Below are 24,390 nucleotides of genomic sequence, written 5' to 3'. Positions count from 1 at the left end.
AAGAATTAAGGCCAATATCCCTGATGAAACTGGATACAGAAATTCTCAACAAGATACTATCAAATCAAATTCAACAGTACTTTAAAAGAAATATTCACCATGGTCAAGTGGGATTTACTCCTGGGCTACAGGGCTGGTTCAATATTTGCAAACTAAGCAACATGATACCCCACATTTAAAAAAAAAAGGATAAGAAGGATATCTATCCATGATAGATGGAACATACCTCAATATCAAAAAGTCCATATATGAAAGCCCCACAGCTAATATCCTCAATGAGGGAAAATTGAGAGCCTTTCCCCTATTATCAGGAACAAGACAAGGATGCCCACTCTCACCACAATTATTTAACATAGTACTGGAAGTCTTAGCCTCAGCAATCAGACAACAAAAAGAAATAAAGGGCATACAAATCAGCAAGGAAGAAGTCAAACTTTCACTATTTGCAGATGACATGATACTCTATGTAGAAAACCCAAAAAGACTCCACAAAATTACTAGAACTGAGACATGAATTCAGCAAAGTTGCAGAATATAAAATCAATGTACAGAAACTTGTTGCGTTTCTATATACAAATAATAAAGCAGCAGAAAAAGAAAGGAAGGAATCAGTCCTATTTACAATTGCACCAAAACAATAAGATACCTAGGAATAAACCTAACCAAAAATGTAAAAGATCTGTACTCTGAGAATTATATAAGACTGGAGTGCCTCGGTGGCTCAGTTGGTTGAGCGACTTTTGGTTTCAGCTCTTGTCACAATCTCGTGGTTCATAAGTTCAAGCTCTGCATCCAGCTCTGCACTGATGGTGTGGAGCTTGCTTGAGATTCTTCCTCTATCATTCTCTGTTTCTCTCAAAATAAATAAATAAACTTTAAAAAAAATCTTTAAAAATACTATGGAAGACTTATGAAAGAAGTTGAAGAGGCCATAAGGAAATGGAAAAGCGTTCCATACTCATGGGTTGGGGGAATAAACATTGTTAAGATGTCTATATTGGGACGCCTGGGTTGCTCAGGGCATTAAATATCTGACTTAAGCTCAGGTCATGGTCTCATGGTTCTTGAGTTCAAGCCCAGCATCAGGCTGTCTGCTGTCTAGCAGCTTGGACCCTGATTTAGATCCTTGTCACCCTCTCTCTCTGCCCCTACTTTGCTCATTCTCTCTCTCTCTCAAGACAACTAAACTTTAAAAAAGAAAGGAGAAGAGGTTTACATAAAAAAGTAAAATGTCAATACTACCCAAATCAAACTATACACTTAATGCAATCCCTATAAGAATGCACCCAGCATTCTTTGCACAGCTAGATTAACCAATCAATTTTGTATGGAACCGGATAGCCAAAGTAATCCTGAAAAAGAAAACCAAAACTGGAGGCATCATGATTCATGATTTCAAGCTGTATTACAAAGCTTTAGCCATTAAGACCAAATGCTACTGGACAAAAACAGACACATAGATCAATGGAACAGGATAGAAAACCCAGAAATGGACCCACTTCAACAAAGCAGGAAAGAATATCCAGTGGAAAAAAGGCAGTCTCTTCAACAAAAGCTGTTGGGAAAACTGAACGTCAACATGCAGAAGAATGAAACTGGACCACTTTCTTACACCATTCACAAAAATAAATTTAAATGTATGAAAGACCTAAATGTGAGACAAGAAACCATCAAAATCCTAGAGGAGAACATAGCTAGCAACCTTTTTACCTCTGCCAGAACAATTCCTTACTACACACTTTGCTTAAAGCAAGGGAAACAAAAATAAACACAAACTATTGGGACTTCATCAAGATAAAAAACTTCTGCACAGTGAAGGAATCAATTAACAAAACTAGAAGGCAGCCTACAGAAAGGGAGAAGATATTTGCAAGTGACATATTGCAAGAAACTCTGATGAAGAGTTTCTAAAATCTATAAAGAACTTATGAAACTCAACACCTCCCAAAAAAACAACTCATTAAGAAATGGGCAGAAGATATGAATAGACACTTTTCCAAAGAAGATATCTAGATGGCTAACAGACATATGAAAAGATGTTCAACATCACTCATCACCAGGAAAATACAAATCAAAATCACAATAAGATACCATTTCACACCTGTCAGAATGGCTAAAATTAACAACTCAGGAAACAATAGGTACTGATGAGGATGTGCAGAAAGGGGAACCTTCTTACACTGTTGATGGGAATGCAGACTGGGGCAGTCACTCTGGAAAACAGTATTATGGAGTTTCCTCAAAAAGTTAAAAATAGAATCATTCTATGATCCAGCAATTGCACTACGAGGTATTTACCCAAAGAATATGAAAATACTAATTCAAAGGGATATATGCACCCTATGTTTATAGCAGCATTATCAACAATAGCCAAATTAGGGGAAAAAGCCCAAATGTCCATCAACTGATGAATGGATAAAGAAGATAAGGGTATATATACAATGGAATACTACTCAGTGATCAAAAAGAATGAAACCTTGCCATTTGCAACAACGTGGATGGCACTAAAGTGTTCTATGCTAGGTGAAATAAATCAGACAGAAAAAGACAAATATGATTTTACTCATGTGGAATTTAAGAAACACATCAGATGAACATAGGGGAAGGGAAGGAAAAATAAGATAAAATCATAGAGGAAGGCAAACCATAACAGACTCTTAAATATGAGAACCTGGGGTTGCTAGAGGGGTGGTGGGTGTGGGATGGGTTAAATTGGTGATGGGCATTAAGAAGGATACTTGTTGGGATGAGCACTGGGTGTTATACATAAGTGATGAATCACTGGGCTCTACTCCTGAAATCAGTACTACACTGTATATTAACTGACTTGAATTAAAAATAAAAGTTCTCAGCACAAGAAAAAAAATTCTGTAACTATATGTGGTGACTGATGTTAACTAGATTTATTCTGTGACTATATCACAATATATGCAAATATTAAATCATTATAGTGTACACCTGAAACTGATATAATGTATGTCAATTGTACCTCAGTTAAAATTTTTTAAAATTAAAAAATATAAATATTTGTTCAATTAAAAAACTGTACTAGAAATATCAAAGCCTGAAAAACTAGTGATGTTAGTTGGCTTTCCAATTAAAATTGATATTCCTTGACAAAAGGAGTTATTATGTCTCATAATCACATAATTTGTTTTTCTTTAAGACATCCATCATACTTGGATACAGTATAAATGTTTATGGGTACTTGCCTTCTTTTTCTTTTTGTGTGAATGTGTGAAGTGACTAAAACACAAGTGACTATTTGGTGATACTGCCTTGATTAAAGTAGCCTTGATTAAAGTAGCAGCAGTTTTATGGGGCGCCTGGGTGGCTTAGTCGGTTAAGGGTCCGACTTTCGCTTAGGTCATAATCTCACGGTTCGTGGGTTCAAGCCCCACGTGGGGCTCTGTGCTGACTGCCAGCTCAGAGCCTGGAGCCTATTTCAGAGTCTGTGTCTCCCTCTCTCTCTCACCCTCCCCTGCTCACGCTGTCTCTCTCTCCCTCTCTCTCCTAGAAATAAAAATATTTTAAAAAAATAAAATAAAATAAAATAAAAATAAAGTAGCAGCAGTTTTATCCACCATTGCTTTGCAAATGTCAACACATTGGAAAAAGCAAATCACCTCATATTATTCATATTCATATTATGGATTCCCTGAAAGAGTATCTGTGATCCCCAGAGTCTCAGGGAACATGCTTTCAGAATATTTGCTCCAAATTTGTGTGACAGAAGTAAACCCCTATTTAAGGCACAGTTAGTTTGGTTTTAAAATGCAAGATAACTTGTATCTCTAGTTTTCAAACCATCTTGTGCAAGCTTGCCAAAAAGTCAGCAATTAGAGATATTCCTTTTCTGAAAATATTCTTCTCTTTTTTACAGCTTTATTGACATGTAACTGAAAAGTAAAAGTTGTAAATATTTAAGGTGTACAATGTGATGTTTTGATATACATATACATTGTGAAATGATTATCCCAATAAAGCTAGTTAACATATCTATCACCTCACATAGTTATCATTGTGGGGGAGGGGGGGGAATAAGAACAATTAAGATCTATCTACTCTTTTAGCAAATTTCAAGTACACAATACAGTATTATTTACTATAATCACCATGCTATACAGTAGATCTCCAGAACTTTTTCATCTGCATAACTAAAATTTAAGACTCTTGAATTTATAGTAACTTACTTCAAATTCTGAGACAGATTAGGCAGAGGAAGTTAAGAAACAACTCTTTTTTTAGTGGTTTAGTTGTTTATTGTTGATTGCAGTTAAAGGCTGGAAATCACTGCAGTACCCAACATTAAAGTTCTGCTAAATAATATAGAACCTTCTTATATAGACTAAACAATACCGTAACACAGAACACTATGTGTTTTAGAGGACACTATTTACTATTAAGGAAAAAATGAAGTCGACATATATATGAAAGTGGAATAATTCTCAGGATATATCAAGTGAAGAAATCATGATACAGAGCCATTACTTGATAATTTGCTTTTCTTTTTGCTACACTTGTATATAATATTTCCTTTTAAATATGCCCCATATGCTCATATCTTTGTGCTCTGTTCAAAGTGGAATAGCACGTCCTTCTCAGACAGTTCTGCTTAGAAATCAGCACAACATGCTCTTTTGAACCTCTCCTCCCTTGTTCCACAGTGTTGCAAACACAGCGGATATTTGGTCCGTAACTGGAGACAGTAGGAATAGCACCAGCTTTGGAGTCAGTTCAGACCTGTGTCTGCTGCATTGCTGAAATCTTGGGCAAGTAAGTTACTTAATTTTTCCGAATCTGAATTTTCTCACCTGGTATATGGCAACAAAAAATATGTCTCTATCTATCTAGTATGAGGACTAAAGGAGCTAAAGCACGTAAGCACTCAGCACAATGCTAGGTGCGTAATAAGTGCTTTATAAATAACAGTTTTTATTAATTTAGTACGTCTAAGGGACTTGTATAGATTTTATAAGCTCTTCTTTTCCAACTCTCCTCGAATAAGTAAACTGTATCACCCCAGCCTCCCCTGGTAAGCTACTCTAGAAAGCTAAGTAATTATGGCTTTCCTGGTTCTTTTAAACACTTTTTAAAGCAAAATTACCTATTTCACACTCAGATAGTACTTTAAAGAAGAAGAATGCTCTCTGTCCTCTTGATTTCAAATGAGAGTTTGTTTACCTTTCTGTTTACCTTTCTTTAGATGATTTTACATGTTTATGGTTAATTGTATCACTGTGCATTTTAAGTTGAATATTACATATATAGGAGGCTGTCTAGCAAAACAGCTACAGTTTAAAATAGGTCAGTAGTATGGACTCAAAGCCAAAACCTGGGAGAATGTCTCTATTAGACTCCCTTTTGATCTACATTATATTGTAGGAATATAGTTTCATAAAGTACTTTTTAAAAGATTTTTATTTCTTCATTTTCAGATCTTTCAGCCTGACATGGCAGAAAAACCAGTGTGTATGCCCACACAAATACCCCATGATGAAGATATAGTTGAGTATATCTTTCAAATAGAACTTTCAATTTTATACTTTAATAAGATTGAGTAATTTCTAATTATTGATTCAGTAAAATGATGTAGACATAGGTCATAAAGGTTCATGTTTGTTATGTTTGCACATGAATTAACTTTTACATTGATTGAAGTTAAATACCAATAATGGTTTAAACAACTGTTCCCTGTTTCTTGAGTTTGCAGACCTTTTTGATAGTATTCCTATTTAATACTGAAGAGTAACAGATTAAAACTCCAGAACCTCCCATTATGTGGGAAGAATAGCACTATTCTGATGCATGCGTTTGTGGGAATTTATGTGCTAATAATAAATAACTTTTAAATGAAGTTATTTTAGGAACTGGTTGGATGGCTTTTATTTCTTTGCTCAATGGGTGATTGAAGCAAGCTCCACTTTAAAAGCCTCTGTACTAGGGACAATGTATAATAATTCACATACCAACTTAACACTAAAATAGAGAATAGTAAGCCTGAATGGGTGAAAACTGAGTTTTAGAATTCTTTTTGAATAGAATGTCAAATATATATGTGAACTTTGATCTGTGTTAAATAGTGTTCATTTATGTCTTAATAACTAATGGCCCTCTTCTTGGTATTTTCTCTTCCTCCAAACATGCAGATTTTTCTATATCCAAACTACCATATTTTTTCTCTTTTCCTTCTCACTGTTATTCTTCTAGAGTGAATGGCTTATTGAATCTTTATTTTTCTCTCAGTCACATATTTAAAATCACACTTGACCCACCTTTCATCTTCACTCCTTTATAAACTACTGTCAAAGTCATGTCTCAGAAACTAAACCACTGACTTATGTTCGTTCCATATTATCTTTGGCCCCTCTTTTGTATTAAATCATGGTGAATACTCCTTTGTTTACATGATATTAAAATACTAAAATTTTAGGATTAGGAGAGATCCCAGAGGCCAATGAGTCACATTTTAATCTGTGGTAGAAATGCTCACTACACACCCTTTAGCAAGTAATCTTCCAACTGTTTCTAAACCATTTTACAATTGGCAACTTAGTTTGTTCCCTCATTTAAATATTAAAACTATCATGCTCAAACAATAGGAAGGAGAAAACACTCCTCTCAACCTAGTTTTTCACCAGAAATGACTAATCTTTGGACAAGTTTTCATATCAGCACAAGATCAACCTTATTCTTTTTAATAGCTTTGTATTTTTGGTGTTATAAATGTACTTGTCTTCAATAACCAGGCCCTCTAGGTAGTAATAAGGTAACTTGTGGGGTTTTCTTTTTCTGTTTCTCTTTCTTCTTCTTCCTCCTCCTTGTTTTTTCTTTTTTCTTCTTCTTCTTCTTCACAATTCTATATAATGCTGCGTTGAATATCCTCCTACATACTTTTTCATGTATATGCTTCATGTATTTTGTTAGAAATGGAATTATTGGGTCAGAAAGTATATGCAATTTAAAATGTGATAGTAATTACCAAATCACTCTATAAAGGTATTATGCCAATTCATACTATAATCATCAATATGTGAGGATGTCTATTTTGTTTTTTTAAATCTCTGTCCCGTATTGGAATTCAAGGCTTAAGTGGATTCATTTAATTGTCTATATTGAAGTGTAATTAATATATTGTTTCAGGTGTGCAATATGATTAAACAATTCAATACATTACTCAGTGCTCTTAGTAATAAGTGAACTTTTAGTCCCTTCAATCTATTTCACCCATTCTCTCACCTTCCAGTTTTCTGATAACTACCAGTGTCTTCTTTGTATTTAAGAGTCTGGTTTTTGTTTGTTTGTTTGTATTTTTTCTTTATGTGTTTTGTTTGTTAAATTCCAAATATAAGTGAAATCATATGATATATGTCTTTCTCTAAGTGTCTCATTTCAGTTACCATTATATACCCAGGTCCATCCACGTTGTTGCAAAGGGTAGGTTCTCATTCTTTTTTATGGCCAAGTAATATCCTATTACTTGCCACATCTTTTTTTACACCAAGTTTTTATTCAAATTCCAGTTAGTTGACATACAGTGTAGTATCAGTTTCAGGTGTAGAATTTAGTGATTCAATCCTTACATATAACACTTGGTGCTCATCACAATAAGTACCTTCCTTAATCCCCATCACTTATTTACCACATCCCCCTGCCCACCCCTCCTCTGGTAACCATCAATTCATTCTCTGTGGTTAAGAGTCTGTTTTTTATTTGCTTCTCTCGCTGCCCCCCCACCCCGACCATGTTCATTTGTTTCTTAAATTCCACATATGAGTGAAATCATATGGTGTTTGTCTTTCTCTGACTTATTTCATCTAGCACAATACTTTCTAACTCCATCCATGTTATTGCAAATGGAAAGATTTCATTCTTTGCTATGGCTGAGTAATATTTCATTATATATATATATATATATATATATATATATATATATGGCCAATTCTTCTGTATACATTAATCAGTCAATAGGCATTTGGGCTCTTTCCATAATTTGGTGATTGTTGATAATGTTGCTATAAACATCAGGGTGCATGGGTGCATGTATCCCTCTGAATTAGTATTTTAATCCTTTAGGGAAAGGCCTCATACTGCAATTGCTGGATCATTGATTAGTTCTCTTTTAAAATTTTTTTTTAAATTTTGAGAAACCTCCATACTGTTCTCCAGAGTGACTACACAAGTTTGCATTTGCACCAAGAGTGTAAGAGGGTTCCTCTTTCTCTGCATTCTCACCAACACCTGTTGTTTCCTGAGTTGTTAATTTTAGCCATTCTGACTGGTGTGAGGTGAGATCTCATTGTGGTTTTGATTTTTATTTTCCTGATGTTGAGCAATGTTGAGCATCTTTTCATGTGTCTGTCAGCCATCTGGATGGCTTCTTTGGGAAAAATTCATGTCTTCTACCCATTTCGTAACTGGATTATTTGTTTTTTGAGTGTTGAGTCCTAATAGTTCATTCCTGATTTTGTTTCCCTTGCCTCAGGAGACATATCAAGAAAGAAGCTGCTATAGCCAATGTCAAAGAGGTTATTGCCTATGTTCCCCTCTCGGATTTTAATGATTTCCTGTCTCACATTTCAGTCTTTAATCCATTTTGAATTTATTCTTTTATATGGTTTAAGGAAGTGGTCCAGTTGCTTTCTTCTACATGTTGCTGAACAGTTTTCCTAACACCATTTGTTGAAGAGACTGTCTTTTTTTCCATTGGATATTCTTTCCTGCTTTGTTGAATATTAATTCACCATATAGTTGTGGGTTTATTTCTGGGTTTTCTATTCTGTTCCATTTATCTATGTGTCTGTTTTTGTGCCAATACTATACTGCTTTGGTGACTACAGCTTTGTAATATAACTTGAAGTCCAGAATTGTGATGGCTCCAGCTTTGGTTTTCTGTTTCAAGGTTGCTTTGGTTATTTTGAGTCTTTGTTCATTCCATACAAATTTTAGGATTGTTTGTTCTAGTTCTATGAAAAAATACTGTTGTTATTTTGATAGGGATTGCAACAAATGTGTAGATTGATTTAGGAGTATGGACATTTTAACAATATTTGTTCTTTTGACTCATGGTCGTGGATGTTTTTCTAATTCTTTGTGGCATTTTTCTTCATTTTCCTTCATTAGTGTTTTATAACTTTCAGGGTACAGGTCTTTCACCTCTTGGGTTAGGTTTACTCCTAGATATCTTATTATTTTAGGTACAATTGTAAATGGGATTGATTCCTTAATTTCTCTTTCTGCTGCTTCATTATCGGTATATAGAAATAAAACAGATTTCTGCATGTTGATTTTGTGTTCTGAGACTTTACTGAATTCATGTATTCTAGATATTTCTGGTCAAATCTTTTGAGTTTTTTATATAGAGTATTATGTCATCTGTATACAGTGAAAGTTTGCTTTCTTTCTTGCTGATTTGGATGCGTTTTAATTCTTTTTGTTGCCTGATTTCTGAGGCTAAGATTTCCAGTACTATGGTAAATAGTAATTATGAGAGTGAACATCCCTGTCTTGTTCCTGACCATAGAGGGAAAGCTCTCAGTTTTTCCTCATTGAGGATTATATTAGCTGTGAGTCTTTTGTATATGGCCTTTATGATGTTGAGGTATGTTCCATCTATCCTTACTTTGTTGAAGGTTTTTGTCAAGAATGGATGCTGTATTTTGCCAAATGCTCTTCCTATATCTGTTGAGAAGATTATATGGTTGTTTTCCTTTCTTTTCTTAATGTGATATATATGGTTGATTGATTTGTGAATATTGAACCATGCTTATAGCCAGGAATAAATCCCACTTGATCATGCTGAATGATTCTTTTAATGTACTGTTGGATTCAATTTGCTAGTATTTTATTGAGAATTTTTGCATCCATATTCATCAATTATATTGGCCTGTAGTTTTCTTTTTAGTGGAGTCTTTATCTGGTTTTGGTATAAGGCTAATACTGGCCTCAGAGAATGAGTTTGGAGTTTTCCTACCACTTCTATTTTTTTGGAATAGTTTGAGAAGAATAGGTATTAACTCCTCTTTTATTGTTTGGTAGAATTCACCTGTGAAGTCATCTGGCCCTGAACTTTTGTTTGTTGGGAGATCTTTTATTACTGATATAATTTATCTTATGGTTATTGGTCTGTTGAAGTTTTCCTTTTTACTGTTTCAGTTTTGGTAGTTTATATGCTTCTAGGAATTTATCTATTTCTTCCAGTTTGTCCAATTTGCTGGCATATAGTTTTTTTTTTAGGTTCAACCATATTTTTAAAAATTTATTATTATTTTTTTTACAAATAGTTTGTCAAGTTGGTTTCCATATAACACCCAGTGCTCATCCCCACAAGTGCCCTCCTCCATGCCCATCTCCCCCCTCCCCCCACAACACCCATCAGTCCTCAGTTTGTTCTCAGCATTCAAGAGTCTCTCATGGTTTGCTTCTCTCCCTTTCCCCCACCATTTCCCCCCTCCTTCCCCGTGGTCCTCCGTTAAGCTCCTCCTATTCCTCCTATACGTGTAAACATATGATATTTGTCCTTCTCTGCCTGACTTATTTCGCTAAGCATAACACCCTCAAGGTCCATCCATGTTGCTACACATGGCCAGATGTCATTCTTTCTCATTGCCATGTAGTATTCCATCATAGAGATAAACCACATCTTCTTGATCCATTCGTCCGTTGATGGACACTTAGGCTCTTTCCATGTTTTGGCTATTGTGGAGAGTGCTGCTATGAACATTGGGGTACATGTGCTACTATGCCTCAGCATTTCTGTATCCCTTGGGTAAATTCCTAGCAGTGCTATTGCTGGGTCATAGGGGAGTTCTATTGTTAGTTTCCTGAGGAACCTCCACACTGTTTTCCAGAGGGGCTGTACCAGTTTACATTCCCACCAACAGTGTAGGAGGGTGCCCGTTTCTCCACATCCTCGCCAGCATCTAGAGTTCTCTGATTTGCTCATTTTAGCCACTCTGACTGGCGTGAGGTGGTATCTCAGTGTGGTTTTGATTTGTATTTCCCTGATGAGGAGGGATGCTGAGCATCGTTTCATGTGTCTGTTGGCCATCTGGATGTCCTCTTTGGAGAAGTGTCTGTTCATGTCTTCTGCCCATTTCTTCACTGGGTTGTTTGTTTTTCGGGCGTGTAGTTTGGTGAGTTCCTTATAGATTCTGGATATTAACCCTTTATCTGATATGTCATTTGCAACTATCTTTTCCCATTCCGTTGGTTGCCTATTAATTTTCTGGGTTGTTTCCTTGGCTGTGCAGAAGCTTTTAATCTTGATGAGGTCCCAACAGTTTATTTTTGCTCTTGATTCCCTTGCTTTTGGGGATGTGTCAAGTAAGAAGTTGCTGCGGTGGAGGTCAAGGAGGTTGTTTCCTGCTTTCTCCTCTAGGGTGTTGATAGTTTCCTGTCTCACGTTCAGGTCCTTTATCCATTTTGAGTTGATTTTTGTGCATGGTGTGAGAAAATGATCTAGTTTCATTCTTCTGCATGTTGCTGTCCAGTTCTCCCAACACCATCTGTTAAAAAGGCTGTCTTTTTTCCATTGGATATTCTTTCCTGCTTTGTCAAAGATCAGTTGGCTGTATACTTTTGGGTCCACTTCTGAGTTCTCAATTCTGTTCCATTGGTCTATGTGTCTGTTTTTGTGCCAATACCATACTGTCTTGAGGATGACAGCTTTGTAGTAGAGGCTGAAGTCTGGGATGGTGATACCTCCCGTTTTGGTTTTATTTTTCAGTATTACTTTGGCTATTCGGGGTCTTTTGTGGTTCCATACAAATTTTTGGATAGTTTGTTCTAGTTTTGAGAAGTATGCTGGTGCAATTTTGATTGGAATTGCATTGAATGTGTAGATTGCTTTGGGTAGTCATGACATTTTAACTATATTTGTTCTTCCTATCCATGAGCATGGAATGTTTTTCCATTTCTTTGTGTCTTCTTCAATTTCCTTCATAAGTTTTCTATAGTTTTCATCATACAGATCTCTTGTATCCTTGGTTAGGTTTATTCCTAGGTATTTTATGGTTTTTTGTGCAATTGTGTGTTGGCATATAGTTTTTCATAATATTGTCTGATAATCGTATTTCCATGGTAAATTATAAATTTTTTCAAGGAACCAGCTCCTAGTTTCATTGATCTGTTGTATTGGGTTTTTGTTTTGTTTTGTTTTTTAGTTCCTATATCTCTCTTTATTTCTCTTCTAATCTTTATCATTTCCCTTCTTCTGCTGGCTCAGGCATCATTTGTTTTCTTTGTTGAACTCCATTAGGTGTAAGATTATCTACTATCCTATTAGGATCACTTTGCTGCATCCCAAAGGTTTTCGACCGTTCTGTTTTCATTTTCATTTGTTTCCATGTATTTCTTTATCTTTTCTTTTATTTCCTTTGTGACCCATTCATTGTTTAGTTGCATGTTGTGTAACTTCCATGTGTTCTTGCTCTTTCCAGACTTTTTTTCATGGTTTACTTTAAGTTTCATAGTGTTGTGGTCAGAAAATATGCATGGTATGTGATCTTAATCATTTTGTCCTTCTCTGAAGAATCTCCCATGTGCACTAAAAAGAATGTGTATTTTGCTGTTTTAGATTAGCTTGTTCTGAATATATCTGTGAAGTCATCTGGTCCAGTGTGTCATTCAAAGCCATTGTTTCCTCGCTGATTTTCTGTTTAGATGTTCTCTCCATCGATGTAAATGAGGTGTTAAAGTCTCCTAATATTATGGTATTATTATCAGTGAGTTATTTTGTATTTCTTGTTAACTTTTTAAATATATTTTGATGTCTCATGTTGGGGTGCGTAAATATTTATAATTGTCAGATCTTGTTGGATTGGCCCACTTATTATGGTATAGTGCCCTTTTTGGTCTCTTGTTACAGACTTTTTTTGAAATCCAGTTTTCCTGTATTAGTATGGCAACTCCACCTTTCTTTTCATGTCCATTGCATGATCAATATTTTTCAATCCCTTCACATTCAATCTGCAGGTGTCTTCAGGTCTAAAATGAGTCTCTTGTAGGCAGCAATAGGTGGGTCTTATTTTTTAAATCCATTCTGACACCCTGTGTCTTTCAATTGGAGTGTTGAGTACATTTATACTCAAAGTAATTATTGATAGATATATTCAGTGCCACATCATTACTTGTTTTGTCATTGTTTCTGGAGATTTCTCCTGATCTTTTCTTGCCTTTGCCGCCTTTGGTCTCTTTTAACTTTGCCACTTTTGGTCTTCCCTTTCCACTCAAAGAGATTCCTTTAATATTTCTTGCAGGGCTGTTTAGTGGTCAATAATTCCTTTAATCTTTGTATGTCTGGGAAATTCTTTATTTCTCCTTCTATTCTGAATAATAGCCATGCTGGAGAAAATTCTTGACTGCAGTTTTTTTTTCCCATTCAGCACTTTGAATATACCATGCCATTCCCATTTGGTTTGTCAGGTTTCTACTGAGAAATCTCCACTAGAACTGAAGCCTTGCAGATCTTCCTGATTGAGAGACGTGGTGTGGCCAGGTGTTTCTGCTAGTCTTTCTTCTGGGGAAGGGGTCTGCTATGCTGGTACTGAGGTAAGCTTGACTGAGAAGGGCAGTTGTGCCAAAGTGTAGGAGTGTGGGACCTGATGCAGGCAGGTTAGGCAGCCAGTCTTGGTACTGCCTGCGTACTGCAGGTGGGTTGAGGGAAGGAACTGGCACAAGCTGGCTCATTTGTCTCTGTAGAGGCAACTCCTCGAATGCTGCCTCTCAGAGAAGCACTCTAAGAAGAGCAAATTATCTCCTCCTGATGTGTGACCCAGGCATTTTTGAGATGGCTGTGTCCAGATTGTCTGGTTCTGGGTTGTTGCTTACCTTTTACCCAGGAGCAGCACAATGCCCTCTGGGATCTATCCCAGCCAAGCCTATTGACTTTTAAAACTCCAGGCTTTAGGGAATGATGTGGGCAAAGGCTTGTGGTAGTCTTCTTGGGGAGGAGCCCACTGCACTGGGACTGAGACAAGTTTGACTGAGAAAGGCAGTTAGTTGCGCCAGAGCACAGAAGGTGGAACTTGGTGTAAGCAAGTTAGGTAGACAGCGTCAGTGTGCTGTTTCCAGCAGGTGGCTCTGTGTATATGCTGAGGTGCTGCAGAGGGAAATGGCACCAGCTGGCTCCTTTGTCCTCAGAGAGGCAGCTCTGTGAATGCTGACTCTCAGAGATGCACTCCATGAGCAGCAAATAATCTCCCCACTGTGTACACCGGGCATTCTTCGATTACTGATTCCATGTCATCTGTTTCCCTCTCTCCCCACCCCAGGTTGTTTGCCTGCCGTCTCTAAGAATAAAGCAGTGTCTTCAGGGCTCAATACAAGCAAAACCTATGGACCTTTAAAGCTCCTCTTTAAATTCTGGTTGCAAGAACTCACAAAAAATCAACCCCTCTTGTTTTTCCAGCCAATGGCTTTGGGGAAATGTTCTCCTTGTGTGTCCATTCCCTTGTGTGCTCACTCTTGCCTTTTCCTGTGAACACAGCTGCCTCCCCTCTGCAACACCCATGACCCATTTCTCCCCTAAACCATGTCTTCACACTTCCTATCTTCTTTGATGTGGCTTCTTTTTCTCCCTTTAGATGTGGACCTTGTTCTTCCAGTCTTCAGGTTAATTTATGGATTATTTAGACTGATTTGATAACCATCTAATTGTGTTCAAGGGATGAGACAAGTCTAGGGTCCTCCTACTTTGCTGCCATTTTCTCCATTATTTTATCTTCTGTGTCACTAATTCATTCCCTCTGCTTCTTCTAACTTGTTGTCCATGCATCAGGCCTGCTTCCTTTTTTTTTTTTTTTTTTTTTTTACAAATAGTTTATTGTCAAATTAGTTTCCACATAACACTCAGTGCTCATCCCCACAAGTGTCCTCCTCCATGCCCATCCCCCCTCCCCCCCACATCCATCAGTCCTCAGTTTTTGTCAGCATTCAAGAGTCTCTCATGGTTTGCCCCTCTCCCTTTCCCCCACCATTTCTGCCCTTCTTCTCCCCCTTGTTCCTCCGTCAAGTTCCTCCTAATCCTCCTATACGTGCAAACATATGATATTTGTCCTTCTCTGCCTGACTTATTTCGCTCAGCATAACACCCTCAAGGTCCATCCATGTTGCTACACATGGCCAGATTTCATTCTTTCTCATTGCCATGTAGTATTCCATGGTATAGATAAACCACATCTTCTTGATCCATTCTTCTTTTGATTGACACTTAGGCTCTTTCCATGTTTTTGCTATTGTTGAGAGTTCTGCTTTGAACATTGGGTTTCATGTGCTCCTATGCCTCAGCATTTCTGTATCCCTTGGGTAAATTCCTAGCAGTGCTATTGCTGGGTCATAGGAGAGTTCTATTGTTAGTTTCGCATCAGGCCTGCTTCTAATCTCATTTATCATATTCTTTATCTCTGATTGATTCTTTTTAAGTCTTTATTATCTGTGGTAAGGGTGTCTGATGTCTTCCATTCTTTTGCAAGCCCTGTTAGTATCCTTATGATGGTTGCGTTAAATTCTCCATCAGACATGTTACTTATAACTATTTCACTGGCCATGGTCTTATCTTGTTCTTTCATTTGAGATAAATCCCTCCATCTTTGCATTTGTCTATGTCTCTGCCTTCTCTGTGTTAGAAAAGCCAGCTATGTCTCTGACTCTGAAAATAATAGCCTTATGAAGAAGAGGTCATGTAACGTCCCCAGCCTATCATTTCAGTAAGTATCTGGGTGTGTGCTGCATGCACTCTGCTATTGTGTTTTGGCTGCTGTATCCTTTAGGCCAGTCTTCTATCTTCAGAGGCTCTCCTTGCCTGCTGTGGGCAGTGTTTGGTCCCTGGCCTAAATGTTGTGAGTTTTAATTAGGTGTGAGCTCTGGTCTGCTTGTGAAATGAGACCTGATACTGCTTCCACCAGAACTAAGTGCCCATAAAATTCTTTGGTCAGAAAACATGATGTGGACAGGAGTTTGTGCTTGTCTTCTAGGGGAGGAGCCCACCCATTGTGCTTGAGGCAAACTTGAATGAGAAGGGCAGTCCCTTCAGAGTGCAGGGGGTGGGGCTTTGTGCAAGCAAGTTAGACAGCCAGTATGGGCACTCCACTGCTTCCTGCAGGTGGCTCTATGTTTATGCTGAGGAGCAGGGGAGGGAAATGGTGCCAGGCAGCTCTTTTGTTCCCACAGAGGCATCTATAATTGATGCTTCTTTGGTATGTGCTCAGAGAAGAGCAAATAATCTCCCACTATGTATGTGCCCAGGCATTCTTTGGAGCGCTCTTTCCATGAGGTCTGTCTCTGGGTTATTCACCTGCCTGATCTACAGGAGCAGGAAAAAAAAAAAAAAAAGCCCTTGGGGCTCTATCCCAGACAAGCCAGCTCACCTTTAAAACTCCAGGCTTTAAGCACCGCTGGTTACAAGAACTCATGAAATTCAGCCCCTCTAGTTTTCCAAACCAATGGCTTTTGTAAAACATTCACCTTGGGTGTTTTCCTGTGTGCTCCTCCCTCTCTCTCACCCTTCTCTGTGATGCTGGCTCCCTCCTTTCTGCACCACCCATGATCTTTTTCTCCCCAATACCACTTCTCTGCACTTCATACCTTCATTGATGTGGCCTCTTCTCTCCTTTTGTTGTGGAGTTTGTTCTGCCGGTCTTCAGATTGATTTCTGGGGTATTTACGATGATTTTATAGTTATCTATTTGTGTTCAAGAGACAAGATGAGGCTAGGGTCCTCCTACTCTGCTGCCATCTTCCTTTCCTTCCTCCAGACTTAGTATTTTTAAAATTGAAAGCAAAACTTATGTGTCTGCACAAGACTTACTTGCTCACAAATTTACTTAATTTTAATCTTAGCTGAGTTATGATACTCAAATAATTCCAATTTCTTTAACATATTATTAAAATAATTTTTCAAATGATATTACTAATTCTAATTAATTTTTTTTTTAATTTTTGTTTTTTTAAGCAAAGAGGAGATAGTGTCCGTTGCTTAACAATGCTTGGTCATTTTGGTTTTGAATGTTTGCCTCACCAGTTGGTAAACCGATCTATTCAACAAGGATTCTCTTTTAATATTCTCTGTGTGGGTAAGTGCCTGATTCCTCATCTGAATTAGTACTTAATTTTCTCAAATGCTTGCTTCAACTTATGTAACGTGATGTAACACTGGTGCTGTTAATTCAAGACCATGTCTTTCTATCTATATTTGTTCCCATCATGTTAACCATATTACTTAAACTTAAAAAAATTTTTTTATTTTTGAGAGAGAGACAGAGCGAGTGGGGGAGGGGCAGAGAGAAGCGAAGAGAGAGAACCCCAAGCAGGCTGCACACTGTCAGCACAGAACCCAATGTGGGGCTCGAACCAATGAATCATGAGATCATGACCTGAGCTGAAACCAAAAGTCAGAGGCTTAACTGACTGAGCCATCCAGGGGCCACTAGAACTTTTTTCTTTGGATGTTTCAGTGCTCTTCAAAATCTGATATATCTTTGTGTACATTTTTTCTATATTATATTAATGACTGAGAGAGTCAAGAGAAACATGTATACTTTAATTTTATTTACAAAATTTTTTTAACTTTTTTTGCATTTATTAATTTTTGAGAGAGAGAGACAGAGCGCAAGTGGGAGAAGGGGCAAAGAGAGAGGGAGACACAGAATCCGAAGCAGCTCTAGGCTCTGAGTTGTCAGCATATATCCTGATGCTGGATCTGAACTCATGAACCATGAGATCATGACCTGAGCTGAAGTCGGATACTCAACCAACTGAGCCATCCAGAAATCCCTAAACATGTATACATTAAAGGACATTATAGTCATTGATGTGTTTGGTTAAGAGTGTTACTTCTTCTTAGCCATCTTATGCCCCTAGATAATGTATCTATGTTTATTACAGGGGAAACTGGAATTGGAAAATCAACACTCATTGACACATTATTCAATACTACTTTGAAAGACAAAAAATCCTCACATTTTTACTCAAATGTTGGACTTAAAATTCAGACATATGAACTTCAGGAAAGTAATATTCAATTGAAATTAACTGTTGTGAAAACAGTGGGATATGGTGATCAAATAAACAAAGAAGCCAGGTTAGTGTTTTCTTATTTTAATTACAAAAGATTTTATTATTTCAAGGAATTTACTTTCTTTATTGACATGTCCTCTGGCTATATCACTCCCATCTGCCTCCACCCTTTTATGGCCTTCTCTGCTCTCCTTATGTCTCTTTTAAGGACATTTGTTGTTTGAACTAAGATGTACCCAGAAGATCCAGGATGATCTTATTTATACAAACACTCTTTTTTTCCCCAATAAGATTAAATTTACTGGTTTTATAGATTTGAATGCAGGTATATCCATTTCGTTCTCGCCATTGAATCCTTTATATAAGGTTGATTTGTATAAATTTTTAAAATGAATTTTTTCCCATTTATTTACTTCTTGGATATTCTCAGTTTTAAAATCACTTATCCGAATTTAAATGATTCAAATGAAAACCCATTTAGCCAAATGTAAGTACTTAGAGTCTTTTCTTTTTCCAAAAGTAGCCACTGTTGTAAGTTTAGTAAGTGTACTCTCAGATCTTATGTTGTCATACAACTACTGAATTTTTGTAATAATTAAAATACATATGAAATAATACAGAACAGATTTCCTTAAACTATATATGTATAATATAAAAATGTATAAAACATCTATGAACAGGTTAATAGATAATTCTGAAACAAACATCCTATGTAATCATCTTTCTATTTAAATTATGACCTGATTCCCATTGGCCTCAAACATCTCCCTTTCTTGGTCACAACCCCTCATCAAACTCGTAGAAGAGTGCAAAATGTTTGCCAGTGGCTGGGAAGAAGGAGGAACTAAGAGTTCTTGTTCAATGGATATAACATTTTAATTATGCAAGATGAACAAGTTCTTGAGATCTGCCGTACAACAGAAGATTTAACAGTACTTTATATTACATTCAAAAACTTGTTATGAGAGTAGATATCTATTAAGTGATCTCACTGCAATTTAAAAAACTATAGGATGCTGCAAAAGTATTACTTAGAGGGAAATTAATAGCATAAGATCGTTATGTTTAAAGAAAGGACAATCCCAAGTACTATAAATTTCCATGTTAAGAAACTAGACAAATAAGAACAAATTTACCCTAAAGCAAGAAAAAGAAAGGAAAAATTATAGCACAGCAAAAACTGATGAAAACAGGAAAAATGTTAGAAAATCAAGAAAACCAACAAATTATTTTTGCTGGTTATTTATAAAGGTCAATAAATTGAAAACCTTTAACTAGACTGAGCAAGCAAAATAAATGAGAAGTCAAATATCACCAACATCAGGAATAAGGAGACATTATTACTGATTTTACAAATATTAAAAAGATAGATATACAACAATTCAGTGTCCATAAAGTCAACAATTTAGAGGTTAGCCATGGGCTTTTCATATATAGCCTTTATTGTGTTGACATAAGTTCCTTTTATACCTAGTTTCAAGAGTTTTGTTTTTGTTTTTTTTAAATCATGAAAGGGTGTTGAATTTTGTCAAATACCTTTTCTGCAACTATTGAAATAGCCATGTGATTTTTGTTTTTCAGTCAATGTGATATTTACAAATCAACTTGCTTATGTTGAATAATCCTTGCATTCTGAGGATAAATCCCACCTAGTCATCGTATATGATCCTTTTAATTTGCTGAGAATTCACTTTGCTAAGTACTTTATTAAAGAGTTTGCATCTGTGTTCATTAGAGATATTGACATGTTATTTTTTTTATATCAGGATAATTCTGGTCTTCAAAGTCGTTTGGAAAATTTCCCTTTTCTTTAATTCTTTTGGAAAACTTTAAGTATCAGTGTTAATTCTTCTTTAAATGTTTATTAGAACTCAATACTGAAGTCTGAGTTTTCTGTGTTGGTAAATTTTTTATTATATACTTAACCTTCTTCTTTGTACAAGAATACCTCATTTTATTAGACTTCACTTTATTGTGCTTGTCAGATATTGTGTTTTTTTAATGTATTTTTTTTTACAAATTGAAAGTTTATTGCAACTCTGTGTGAAGCAAGTCTATCAGCCTGGTTTTTCCAAGAGCATTTGATGACTTTGTGTCTCTGTGTAACATTTGGTGATTTTTGCAGTATTTCAGAATTTTTCATTATTATATTTGTTATGGTGATTTACGATCAGGGATCTCTAATGTTACTATTATAATTGTTTTGGGGCACTATGAGCTGTGCCTACAAAAGACAGGAAATTTAATTTATAAATGTTATATTTTTAAGGTTTTATTTTACTTCTAGTTAGTTAACATGCAGTATTATATTAATTTGAAGTGTACAATATAATGATTCCATGCTTCTAAACAACACTCTGTGCTCATCACAAATGGACTCCTTAAAATCCTGATCACACACACCACTCCCCTCTGATAACCATCAATTTGTTCTCTATAGGTAAGAGTCTGTTTCTTAGTTTGTAAGTGTGTCTTTCTCTTTTTTCCCTTTGTTCATCTGTTTTGTTTCTTAAATTCTGTATATGAATAAAATCATATGGTATTTGTCTTTCTCTGACTTATTTCACTTAGCATTATATTCCCTAGCTCCCTCTATCCTATCACAAATGGCAAAATGTCATTATTTTTTATGCTGAATAATATTCCATATATATAATATATAATATCCCATATATAATATATGATATATAATATATTCCATATATATGGAATTCCACATATTTTTAATTATCACCACTAACCCAGCCCTACAAAAAATATTAATGGGATTTTTTTAAGTTGAAAAGAAAGGGTGTTAATTAACAATAAGAAAACATGTGAAAGAATAAATCTCACTAGAAAGGTGACTATATAGTAAGCGTGTAGATTATTCACATTTTTAACATTTATTTTCTTTTTTAGTTAGTTAATTAATTAATTAATTTTTAAGTTTACATCCAAGTTAGTTAGCATATAATGCAACAATGATTTCAGGAGTAGATTCCTTAATGCCCCTGACCCATTTAGCCCATCTCCCCTCCCACAACCCCTCCAGCAACCCTCTGTTTGTTCTCTATATTTAAGAGTCTTTTATGTTTTGTTCCCCTCCCTGTTTTTATATTATTTTTGTTTCCCTTCCCTTATGTTCATTTGTTTTGAATCTTAAATTCATCATATGAGTGAAGTCATATGATATTTTTCTTTCTCTGACTAATTTCACTTAGCATAATATCCTCTAATTCCATCCATGGAGTTGCAAATGACAAGATTTCATTCTTTTTGATTGCTGAGTAATAATCCATTGTATGAATTATATATATGTATATACACAATAGTATATATATAATATATACAATAATCCATTGTATATTCTATTAATCCATTCCAATAGTCCATTGTATATTTTATATATATATATATATATATCACATCTTCTTGATCCATCCGTCAATGGACATTTGGCTCATTCCATATTTTGGCTATTGTCAATAGTGCTGCTATAACCATTGGGGTGCATGTGCCCCTTTGAAACAGCACACCTGTATCCTCTGAATAAATACCTAGTAGTACAATTGTTCAGTCATAGGGCAGTTCTATTTTTAATATTTTGAGGAGCCTCCATACTGTTTTCCAGAGTGGCTGCACAAGTTTCCATTCCCACCAGCAATGCAAAAGAGATTCTTTTTCTCTGCATCTTTGCCAATATCTGTTGTTGTCCAAGTTGTTAATGTTAGCCATTCTGATAGGTGTGAGGTGGTATCTCATTGTGGTTTTGTTGTATTTCCCTGATAATGAGTGATGTTGAGCATTTTTTCATGTGTCAGTTGGCCATCTGGATATTTTCTTTGGAGAAATGTCTATCCATGTCTTTTACCCATTTCTTCACTGGATTATTTGATTTTTGGGGGGTGTTGAATTTGATATTTGATAAGTTCTTTATAGATTTTGGATACTAAACCTTAACCTGATATGTTATTTGCAAATACCTTCTCCCATTCTTTTGGTTGCCTTTTGGTTTTGCTGATTGTTTCCTTTACTGTGTATAACATTTTTATTTTGATGAAGTCCCAATAATTCATTTTTTATTTTGTTTCCCTAGCCTTTGGAGATGTGCTGAGTAAGAAGTTGCCGTGCCCGAGGTTTAAGAGATTCTGACTGCTTTCTCCTAGAGGACTTTGATGGCTTCCTGTCTTTCATTTAGGTCTTTCATCCATTTTGAGTTTACTTTTGTGTATCGTGTAAGAAAGTGGTCCAGGTTCATTTTTCTGCATGTCGCTGTCCAGTTTTCCCAGCACCGTTTGCTGAAGAGACTGCCTTTATTCCATTGGATATTCTTTCTTGCTTTGACAAATATTATTTGGCCATATATTTGTGGGTCCATTTCTGGGTTCTCTGTTCTGTTCCATTGATCTGAGTGTCTATTCTTGTGCTAGTACCATACTGTCTTGACGATTACAGCTTTGTAATACAGCTTGAAGTCCGAGATTGTGATGCCTTCAGCTTCAGTTTTCTTTTCCAAGATTGCTTTGGCTACTCAGGGTCTTTTCTGGTTCCATACAAATTTTAGGATTGTTTGCTCTAGATCTGTGAAGAATGCTGGTGTTATTTTGATAGATATTGCATTGAATATGTTGATTGCTTTGGGTAGTATTGACATTTTAACATATTTGTTCTCCCAATCCAGGAGCATGGAATACTTTCCCATTTTTTTTGTGTGTTTTCTTCAATTTCTTTCATAAGCTTTCTATAGTGTTCTGTGCATAGATTTTTCACCTCTCTGGTTAGGTTTATTCCTAGGTATTTTATGAGTTTTAGTGCAATTGTAAATGGGATTGATTCTTTGATTTCTCTTTCTGTTGCTGCATTGTTGGTGTATAGGAATGCAACTGATTTCTGTGCATTGATTTTATATCCTGCAACTTTGCTGAATTCATGGATCAGTTCAAGCAGTTTTTTGGTGGAATCTTTTGGATTTTCCAAATAGAGTATCATGTTATATGGGAAGAGTGAAAGCATGGCTTCCTCCTGGCCAGTTTGGATGCGTTTTATTCCTTTGTGTTTTCTGATTGCTGAGGCTAAGACTTCTAATATTATGTTGAACAACAGTGGTGAGAGTGGACATCTCTGTCATGTTCCTGACCTTAGGGGGAAAGCTGTCAATTTTTCCCCATTGAGGATGATATTAGTGGTGAGTCTTTCATATATGGCTTTTATGATCTTGAGGTATGATCTTTCTGTCCCTACTTTCTTGAGGGTTTTTATCAAGAAAGAATGCTATATTTTGTCAAATGTTTTTCTCTGGATCTGTTGAGAGGATCATGTGATTCTTGTCCTTTCTTTTATTGATGTGATGTATCATATTTATTGTTTGGTGGATATTGAACCAGCCCTACATCCTAGGTATAAATCCCACTTGGTCGTGGTGAATAATTCTTTTAATGTATTGTTGGATCCAGTTGGCTAGTATCTTGTTGAAGATTTTTGCATCCATGTTCATCAGGGAAATTGGTGTGTAGTTCTTTTTAGTGGGGTCTTTGTCTAGTTTTGGAATCAAGGTAATGGTAACTTCATAGAATGAGTTTGGAAGTTTTCCTTCCATTTCTATTTTTTGGAAAAGCTTCAAAAAAATAGGTGGTAACCCTTCTTTAAATGTTTAGTAGAATTCTCCTGGAAAGCCATTCTGGCCTGAGCTCTTGTTTGTTGGGAGATTTTTTAATACTAATTAGATTTCTTTGCTGGTTATGGGTCTGTTCAAATTTTCTATTTCTTCCTGTTTCAGTTTTGGTAGTTTATATGTTTCTAGGAATTTGTCCATTTTTTCCAGATTGCCCATTTTATTGGTGTATAATAGCTCATAAGATTCTCTTATTGTTTGTGTTTCTGCAGTGTTGGTTGTGATATCTCCTCTTTCATTCTTGATTTTAGTTATTTGGGTCTTTTCCTCTTTCTTTCTGTCTTTCTGTCTTTCTGTCTTTCTTTCTTTCTTTCTTTCTTTCTTTCTGTCTGTCTGTCTGTCTGTCTGTCTGTCTTTGTCTGTCTGTCTTTCTGTCTGTCTTTCTGTCTTTCTGTCTTTCTTCCTATCAAACTGCCTAAGAGTTTATCAATTGTGTTAAATCTTTTAAAGAACCAGCTCCTGGTTTATTGATCTGTTCTACTGTGGTTTTTTGTTTGTTTGTTTTGTTTTGATAGCATTTATTTATGCTCTAATCTTTGTTTCCAGTCTTCTGCTGGTTTGGGGTTTTATTTGCTGTTCTTTATCCAGCTCTTTGAGGTGTAAGGTTAGGTTGTGTATCTGAGACCTTCCTTCCTTCTTTAGGAAGTCCTGGATTACTATATACTTCCCTCTTATGACAGCCTTTGCTGCATCCCAGAGGTTTTGGGCTTGGTGTTATCATT

General features: G+C 36.0%; 1 protein-coding gene across 1 annotated transcript in view; it reads left to right on the top strand.

Moving 5' to 3' along the window:
• Positions 1-4,713: 4,713 nt before the first annotated feature.
• The window catches only part of SEPTIN14 (septin 14), a 64,732-nt gene continuing 45,055 nt past the window's right edge, over positions 4,714-24,390 (top strand). Inside the window, exons 1-4 of the mRNA XM_039238108.1 lie at positions 4,714-4,776; positions 5,439-5,507; positions 16,952-17,072; positions 17,884-18,079. Of these exons, the coding sequence (XP_039094039.1) occupies positions 5,454-5,507; positions 16,952-17,072; positions 17,884-18,079 (371 nt within the window). The 5' untranslated portion in view covers positions 4,714-4,776; positions 5,439-5,453. The remainder of the gene's footprint in view (positions 4,777-5,438; positions 5,508-16,951; positions 17,073-17,883; positions 18,080-24,390) is intronic.

This window comes from Hyaena hyaena, unplaced genomic scaffold (genome assembly GCF_003009895.1).
Source record: "Hyaena hyaena isolate Hyena2069 unplaced genomic scaffold, ASM300989v1 scaffold_135, whole genome shotgun sequence".
Taxonomy (NCBI): domain Eukaryota; kingdom Metazoa; phylum Chordata; class Mammalia; order Carnivora; family Hyaenidae; genus Hyaena; species Hyaena hyaena.
The sequence above is the reverse complement of the archived record's forward strand: the minus strand, read 5'-3'. Positions and strand labels throughout refer to the sequence as shown.